Source organism: Leopardus geoffroyi, chromosome B3, assembly GCF_018350155.1.
Source record: "Leopardus geoffroyi isolate Oge1 chromosome B3, O.geoffroyi_Oge1_pat1.0, whole genome shotgun sequence".
NCBI classification, from domain to species: Eukaryota; Metazoa; Chordata; class Mammalia; order Carnivora; family Felidae; genus Leopardus; species Leopardus geoffroyi.
In genome coordinates, this window is record NC_059337.1 from 55,034,151 (window position 1) to 55,043,727 (window position 9,577).

Sequence of the window (9,577 nt, forward strand, 5' to 3'; positions counted from 1 at the left end):
CATTTTCAGAAGACTTCTTTTGTTTCATTTGGCTAGAACCAATCTTGTGACTACTTTTAGCTGCAAGGGAGACTAGGGCAAGGGAGTATTTGGCATAGGAGGGATAGGATAACCATGATAGTCTGAGTGCTATTTTAATTCATCCTCTGGGACTAGGCTCAAGTTCATCCCAAGTTTGGGGGTTCTGTTATCCAGGAAGAAAACGGGGAATGACTGTTGGGTAGACAGCAAGTAGCGTTTTCCATTTCTGGAAGATGCTGGATTTCTAAAATGTTCCTCCCCCGCCCCACCGAGTGTAAAGAAAACCAAAGCTTGGAAAAGGATGCTAATCGTTGGTAGACTAGAAAACCTCCTGTGATAGTACAGTCTTACTGTCCTTTGTGTACCCTTGTTTTCTTTGCTTATGTTTTCCTTCCACCTGTGCTGAGTCTCAATTCTATCATATTTATTACCTGAAACAAATAGTTTTGAACATAAATCCCAATTAAGTTGTAAGTTCTTTGATATAGGAACTTGGCACATAATAGCCACTTGATACATAATAATATCTCACTGAATTCTTACTATGTGCTAGGCACTTTTCCAAGCATTTCACGCTAATATGTTCAGTTGTCTGAGCAACCCTATGAAATAAGAAATAGTGTACTGCATTGTACAGATGGGGCTAAGATGAAGAGAGGTAAATAACTTGCCAGTTCCATGCAGTGGGTGAATCCGTCTCTAGAATCTGCATTCTTAGCCAGTGTGATTGTATTCCCTGTCTGTTGTATGAGTTCATAATAGGATAATATAATAGGTTTTTGGTAACCACTTATGAGGGGGACAGCCTTGATGTGTAGTCCTTCTATCCTGAATTTCCTGCTCATTCTCTACTATCACCCCTTCTTCTGTAGTTTCTTGAACTCATTTGCTTATTCTTCCATATATAACTATCTAAAGATGGATAGCTTCCCTGTGAGTACTGACTGAAAGGAGAAATACACACATCTCATCCTCTGATAAATCACTACTGATTTGAAAGTTTAAAAAACAAATAACAAGGACCCAGTAAACAAAACAGGAAAGCATAGAGGGATTAATAAGCAAAGAAGAGCTCTACTGAGTAAGTTCTGCTACAATAAACAATTCAGAAGCAGGATAGGTTTGGATCAGTGCCGTTTCCAGGTTTGTTGAGATCTTTGGTTCTGCCTTTAACTTGCTTCCTGTTCCCTTCATCATAAGTGGACTTCTAGAGGTTCTGTTCTGGATTTAGACTGTCCCCTTCCATTCCAATCAGATTTCTCCTATCCCATAGAGAATGATGGCACTTTCTTATTCTTCTGTTTCTCCATGTTGTATTCATGTGTTTGTGGCACTCCTCAACTGTTGATCAAGCTTCACCTATTACTTTAAGGTGGGATCATAGGCCTTCCCTCCCCAGGGGATGTGTGATCTAGGTGGCTTTTTGATTGTTGTGACAAGTCTCTTGATGGCTAAATAGCAGAATCCTTTGTCTCTGCTTCTAAGGTCATATCTCCTTTTCCTTTCCCAAGGAACCGTGTGGGCTTTCAGCTCACCTGTCCAAGTAGATGAAAGCCCAAAGTTGATCCTGGAGAGAGATCAGCCTAACCTAGTATCCTAACCTTCCTTTTTCCTGTTCTTTGACTCATGGCCAAGGGAGAGGTGGAACTTTTTCCAAGACCCCAAGTGAATTCTTAAACTTTTGAAGGAGGAAAAAAAACTGTTAGAAGGAATGTAAAAGTGCATCTAAAACTTCAAAAAAATGTATGCCTTTTTAAAGTTTTCAGGGGGGGCATAATTAAATATACGTGTGGCATTTTTCATTTAATAGGCTTTTTTGTCTCCAACACTTATTATATGCCAACCATAGGGACACAGAGATGAGTGGGAGTGGGAAGGAGAAGGGAGGGGGGGCGGCACAGCAAACACAAAACAAGTGCTTTGGAACTGTATGCAAAAAGTTCTGTGGGAATTTAGGTTAGTGGAAAGTCAGGAAAGACTTCAGAAAAGAATTGACATTTAAGGATGGTTTTCAAGGATGAGTGGGAGTCTGAAGGGTAAAGGAGGAAAACATCTGTGAAAAGAACAGCTTATGCAAAGCAAGAAATTGTAAACAGAAGTTATGACTTTGGGAGGAATGAGAATTCAGAGAGACACCAAGCATAGAATGCGTGACCAAGGGTTATAATGAATGGGACCAGAAAGACAGGTAAGGGTCAGATCATGGAGGGCTTTGATTATGCCAAGCTAAGGTGTTTGGATTGTCTCCTAGGGTAATAGAAAGCCAGTTAGACAGTGACGTGACCAATTCACAAAACCAATTATGTTTATATGTAGATGTATAGCAAGATAAAGAAGGCTTGAGCTAAGGCAGTAGTGACCAAATTTAGTAGTTTTTGAGATAGAAGTGAGATGGTGTAATTATGAGTTCAATGGAATAAAGAGATATAGTCAGGGCAAAAGATAGGGTTTCAAGGATTACTGTGTGTTCTTTTGCTTTGAGACTATGAAAATGATAATGTTATTAACTAAGAATGAGAATATAAGAGGAGGAATAGGTTTGGTTTTTATTGTGTTTTTTTTTTGTTTTTTTTTTTTTTCATGAGGTGGAAGAGTGGACAGGACCTATTCCAAATTTGAATTAACTATAGAAAAGAAAGTTTTTTTTCCCAAAGCATGTGCCCTGATTTCAGGTGTTCAAAATATGGTCTTTATCAGTATATAGTTGGTAGGTGACAGTCAAATTCACTATATTAATATGAATAAACTTGCTTTATCACTACAGCTTGACCATTATACCTAAACTGCAAATAGCAGCTATAATGCAAATAGAAGGGGGGCTGTTTTTTTTTAAAGGCAAAAATAAATAAGTGGGACTACATCAAAAAACTAAAAACTTTGCACACAGCAGAGGGAATCAACAAAAAGGCAACCTACTGAGTGGGAGAGAATGCTTTCAAATCACGTATCTGATAGGGGGTTAATATCCAAAATATACACAGACCTCATACAACGCAATAATAAAAAGCGAACAATCCAATTAAAATGTGAGCAGAGGATCTGAATAGACATTTTTCCAAAGAAGACATACATATGGCCAACATAAAAAGGTGTTCAGTGTCACTAATTACCAGGGAAATGCAAATTGAAACTACAACAAGATACATATATATACACCACCTGACAACTGTTAAAATGGCTATTATCAGAAAGACAAAAAATATCAGATAAGGATGTAGAGAAAAGAGAATCCTTGTACAGTGTGAGAATGTAAATTGATGCAGCCACTACAGAAAATAGTATGGAGGTAACTTAAAAAAGTAAAAATAGAAATATCATATGATTTTTAGTCTATATTCTGCATATATACCCAAGGAAATGAAATCATTATCCCAAAGAGATATATCTATACTCCCTTGTTCATTTCATCACTATTCACAGTAGCTTAGAACTTGAGTGCCCCTCAGTGGATGAATGGATAAAGAAGATGGAGTGTGTGTCTTGTACGTGTATGTGGGTGCCAGAGTCGTAGGGAGTGGGTGAAGTGCGTGAAGGGTGTCAAAAGGTACAGACTTCCTGTTATAAAATATATAAGTCATGGGATATAACCTACAACATGGAGACATAATTGATAATACTGGGTTGCGTATTTGAAAATTGTTATAAAGTAGATTTAAAAATCCTCATCCCAAGAAAAAAGCATTTTTTTGGTAACTATGTGGTAACAGATGTTGACTTGTTAAGGCAGTCATTTTCCAATATGTATAAATACCAAACCATTATGTTGTACAACTAAAATTAATATAATATGTCCATTATACCTAAATAATGAAAAATGAAAGAAAAATAAACACAGGAAAAAAAGGGATAGAAGAGCTGTCTTTTGTCTCCTCATTCTTTGTATGTTTTTTTCCTTTAAATTGACTTCCTGTCATTAAAAATAACTTAGGTTATTACCACTTGTATTATGTAATAACATTTCTTTTTTTAGCTACCAAATTCACTTGGTAAGCCCAGCTACATAAATTCTAAAACAAATTTTCACAAATGTTAAAAATACATGGATGGCTTCTTTGCTTATCAATGGAAACATAAGTCCCATTGCAGGTTAAGACAACTCTCCCATAACTTGGTGTGGGAGCATGACACAAACATGCCAAATTAGAACTATTTCTGCTGGATATCTTGGCTCTGCTATCTGTGACTTGAGGATCATTGGGCTCAGTACACCTCTGGGCCAAAAAAGAAAAAAAGAATAAAAAGGCAATTCATTGATTTTCATGAAGAAACGGATTTTATATCTAAATACCAGTGAGCTACTGTTGGTATAAGATCTTGTGCATCTGAGGCATTAATACACTTACTTTTGCCTCCTTGTTTCTTTATCTTAAGTGTACATTTTTGAGAATTGTTTTCCTTTTATAACATTTAAACCAGTACTAGAATAAACTAAGATTTTAGTTTTTCCAACCAGTTGGTGAGCCAACAAATTTTGTTCTTCCCTCTTTTAAGAGTTGCATGATTCTGAAACCGTGTTCTGGTTTTTAAAAATCTGTTTGGTATCTGCAGAAACAAATTGGAGAAACATGGTGGAAACGTCAGATGGACTAGAAACATCAGAAAATGAGAGAGAGGTTTCCTCTAAGCATAGCACATCCGAAAAACCCAGTAAACTTCAGTTTGACACAGCCCCTGTGGGTCAGCAGCCGTCATCACTGGCTGCAGGTGGTACTACCTCAGCTACAAACCCTGGGAAACCGACAGTGAGCGATAAAGAGGAAGTGAAGCCAGATGACCTGGAGTGGGCCTCCCAGCAGAGTACAGAGACCGGTTCTTTGGATGGCAGTTGCCGAGATCTTTTGAATTCCTCCATCACCAGCACCACCAGCACCCTTGTACCTGGCATGCTCGAAGAAGAGGATGATGAAGAGGAGGAGGAGGAGGAGGATTATACTCATGAACCCATATCTGTAGAAGTACAGCTCAATAGTAGAATTGAGTCTTGGGTCTCTGAGACCCAGAGAACAATGGAGACTCTTCAGCTTGGAAAAACCCTTAATGGTTCTGAGGAAGACAATGCAGAGCAAAGTGGAGAAGAGGAGGCAGAGGCGCCTGAAGTGCCGGAACCAGGGATAGATGGTGAGGCCTGGACTACTGACCACCAGGCAGGTCAGGAGCAGCAGAAGAAGCCCAGCAGCTGCAGCTCACGGAACAACGAGCCCTCTGATCTTAATTATACGCCCCCAAGTCTATAACTCAGGAAATGTCAGCTGTCTGTCTCCAACTGTGTAAGGGTTGCAGCCAGTATCTTTTATGCTTCATCTCAACATTTTGCACTGTCCAGTATTTAATATATGTATTTAATTTCTGACAAATATTTTTGTAGCTGTCTTTTACTTGTTTTATTATAATCTGTAGCTTAGCTTTTAATTAGCATCTAAGTGTCTTTCTAAGCGCTGTGTGGAAATTCAGAATTGTTAGAGCTTATTTTGTTATGGAAAATAATGATTAAAAATAGAAGACAACTAGGTTTTAAAAAAGAAAGTAAATTTGAAATGCCTCTTTAGAGTCATTTTGAAAGTTAAAGATCCAGATTCTAAGGCTAAGAGCAGTTACCAGTGTTTGCTTCAGGACTGCCTCCTTCACTCTAATTTGATCAGAAGTTGTTTGGGCTTCTTTAAAAAAGAATCGGAGGTAGATTTGGAAAATTGAAAAAAAAAGCGGAGGGTAACTAAGTTCACAAATGTTTTGTGTTAAAAATTGATGTAACTTTTCTTTGGTCCACAGATGCTTATTTCAGAAGCCATTGATCATTGTGATTAAAGTTGCAGTGGGCTAAAACAGACCCTCCAATACTTAGGTTAGCAAAGGAACCACCACGATACATTGGAGCTGGCCTTACTTGTGGGAAGTGATAGATGTTGTCTTTAATAGTGAAAAGTCACCCACGATAGGACCTTCTAGGTTCTGTCTCCTATTTACTTCTTACTTACCTCAGGAATGCTCTTGTACATACTCGTATTTACATCAAGTTAGGCAGATTGTGGCAGATGAAAACTGTAACCGATTCTATGACTGTAGCACTTACGTGTAAACTATTACAAAACAAAGTCTTATATTGGTGTGTTCTCTTGCATGCTTCTGATTTGGGACCCTCTAGATTTGCTATCTGGATTTGATTAGGTATCCAAACTTGTCCTGAGTGAAAAATCATTTCACCTTAAAAAAAAAAAAATACATATTTTGTCCCTAGCCCTGAGCACCTGCCATGTAACACCCACCATAGTTACTGATAGGAGGTCAGGGAAAGGAACTTCACACAACTTATAACATATATCCTGATAATCAAGGCTTGGAAAAGCAAGTATTGAAGAAGAGAGAAAGTTGTTCTAATTGTGCTGAAACTATAAGATAATTTAGAGGACACAGATCTAGGCAGGTATTAATTCTTGATCACTCTTACTTATCTCTGCCCTTCTCAAGGAATGTGTATATCTGCTTGGGAGAATTTAAACATACTGAGCTAAATGTTTTATTTGCTGGTCAGTCACCTGGTAGTGACCTCTACAAGTTTATGTAATGTTGGGAGAATTATAGATTACCTATTTTTCTCTCTTCCCTCCAACCTCTTCCCCCATCCCTAGCTTCCAGCTGACCACACACACACACACACACACACACAAGCACACAGGCGCCAGCAAGAACTCCCACAAGCAGTTACAGAACTGAGGAGGGAGGGGTATTTTCCCTGCTCTGATTTCATGGGGTAGGGCTTTGCCTCACAGAGGCAGGAGAGAAGAATTGGGCAGGTTTTCTACTGAACTCATTGAGACTACTGCACTAGTTTTGATGTTTTATAATGCTGGCATTAATACTAGAGAGATCAGATTCTTGGGTGATTATTTAGTATCTGTGCATTGTGAAAGTTTAGGAGCATTGCTGTATAGAAAATGCCAGTGTGTCAACTTTATTAGTGTGCTAAAAAGGGACATTATTGTACTGCCCTGTCTAAACTGTTCTCCAGTGTAGACTTCTTAGGCACAAAGTATTTAGCACTTAAAGGAACACAGCATGTAAGGAATGAAGCCTCTGAAATAGTAATCATGGATATGGATGTGGCAGATCTTACTGTGTCTTCACATTTGGGAAGTGTTAGTTGGTTAAAAGAAATGATAGAGATTTTGAACTACTGACAATCTTAAAAGTGAATTTAAAAACTTCTCATACTTTTTATGGTGTAAATTTCCTTTGCTCGGTGTCAGTGATTCAGATGACTCTTGATCTTGAGGTATTGGCTTTTCAAAGGTTTCTTACATTTTATATCTCTTCTGAATGAGAACTGTCGTTTTACATTTTTGACATTTGTATCAAAAGAGAAGTTGAGGAAATCTCCAGAACACCAGTAACTTTTAAGTTTACTGTAGACTTCAGAAGTGTTCAATTCTGTGTTCGATAAATGCTCTTGCACGTGCAGGATCTTCTGCCGGCAAACCCAAGGGACCACAGCCTTTTTTATACGAGACAGGTCACCTCTAGAGGACTACCCAAAATTTATTAAAGGAGATGCTACTGTGTCGATAGTATGCTTAAATAAGTATTAATAATGTCTTTATAATTTGTTTCCTTTAGATAAATTCTGGAATTTGTGTATTCTATACAGGAGGAGGTGTGAAAATAGGAAAGTGGGGTTTTTTTGTTTTTCTTTTTTTTGTTTGGAACTGGGAGTGGGTGCCTCTTCGGAGACCTAATGATAAGAGTAGGGGTTCATTATCACAAGAAATGAAAACCATAGTAATTTTTTTTCTTAGTGTGTAGAGGTTGTTTTATGGCAATAATTAATATTAGATTTCTATTTCAGTACATAAGTATATGAATTATAATATGGATTGCACTCCCAGAACTAGATTTCTGCTTCAGTAGGATTGTTTGCTGTGAAGATTACTTCTCAAAAGACAAATGTTCACACTAGCTTAATTTTGGTTTAAATATGTTTGTAAATGATGTAATATATTTCTTTTGACTAAACATGGGAAAAATAATGTGTGTTATACATTGAAAAGTTTTTAAAGGCTTTGATTGGAGGTCATTTTTGCAGAGAGGGTATTTTATATGCTTCCAGTATTTGGAAAAGAATTAGTCAAAAGGAATTCACATAGTTTAAGTATTGAAAAATTAATATTCAAATAATGTACTTGTCTGATTTCTTAATAAGCTGGGGGAGGTGGGTGGGGTGGGTATCGTAATGTACAAATGAGTAGTGAACTCTACATTCATTTTTCAACTCTTCAACATAAAACTGTTAAATCTTAACACATTGTTACTTTAATATATGTATAAAGAAGTATTACTGTTTGTAAAGCTGCTGTTTGCTTTAAAAAAACAACAAACCTGTCATTTAAGTATTTCCTGTACGTTGTGCCAACAGGTTAGAACATTAACTTATTCCATTTAAAAACGTAATCATTTTTTTGCTTTAAAATTTTTTCTGTGACATAATTTATTTAAAGACATCTTCCTCTTCCTTTGCCCCTTCCAGCCTTTATAAACATCAAAGAATCAGCCAAATGGTTTACCTAAGCTGAAATCTGAATCTTAATTAATGATAAAAATTTAAACTTCGTTGGCACAACACACCTTAAAAGTATTTGTGTTATTTTGTAATTTAATTTCTAAATATACCACATGAGTTTATAATTTAATGTCTTAATTGTAATGCTCTAATAAAAAAAAAGCAAAATTAGTGAATTATAACATGAAAAGATTTTCATCTTGTTCTTCTGTTGTTTGAAGGATAATTGTTATATCACATTTTAGGGGTAATAACAGCTTTTTTGCACTATGTAAATACTAGTTGAGATTCTTCTGTAACTAATAAAATGATTATTGAAATGTAGTCTATCATTTCAGAATAAGTACTTAAGGAATTCATGATTTGCCCAACATATGGTATAGAGAAAAAAAGACTCCTAGCATTGCTTAGTGCCCTCATGGGTTTGCCAGAGGAGGTTGTAAAATCTGCAGGAGGAAGTTACTAGTAAAAATTTCCATTTGGGGGTTGGTGTAGGCTGTGGCAAGGGCCAAGGCATCTGTGGAGACCATCCTGGTGTCAGGAGAAATCCTACAGATTTCTTCTCCTTTTTATGCAAATTAGTCTGTACCAGGCACTCTTCTAAGCCATTTCCCAGTATTAACTAATTTAATCTTCACTACAGCCTTATGAGGAAATGCTATTTTTCACTTTTTAAATGATGAAACCGTCAGGGAGATGATGAGTAACTTGTCCGAGGTCCCACAGCTGGTAAACGGCAGAACTGGGATTCAGACTCCTTCCACGTTGAAGGCCATGCTTTTTTACTCACTATGCTCTGTTGTTCCTTAGCACAAAATGCTCACAGTTGCAAACGAGTGTTTTTCTCACCTTTGTCAGGCGTCTTCTGGAATTTGAAATATACCAGGACTGAACTGATTTTCTTAGAGACTAGATTTATTGAGTCTCACCTGATCACTTAATGAGAGTGGTCCCTTGTCACCATGTCACCATGAAATGTATGGAATCCGAAGAGTAGACTCACCTGTT

General features: G+C 37.2%; 1 protein-coding gene across 2 annotated transcripts in view; it reads left to right on the forward strand.

The window, feature by feature from the left end:
* Positions 1-8,893, forward strand: part of SECISBP2L (SECIS binding protein 2 like) — a 66,159-nt gene extending 57,266 nt beyond the window's left edge. For both annotated transcript variants that reach the window (XM_045449797.1, XM_045449798.1), the window contains one exon: positions 4,570-8,893. In XM_045449797.1, coding sequence (XP_045305753.1) covers positions 4,570-5,255 — 686 coding nt within the window. In that variant the 3' untranslated portion in view covers positions 5,256-8,893. The remainder of the gene's footprint in view (positions 1-4,569) is intronic.
* Positions 8,894-9,577: the final 684 nt, after the last annotated feature.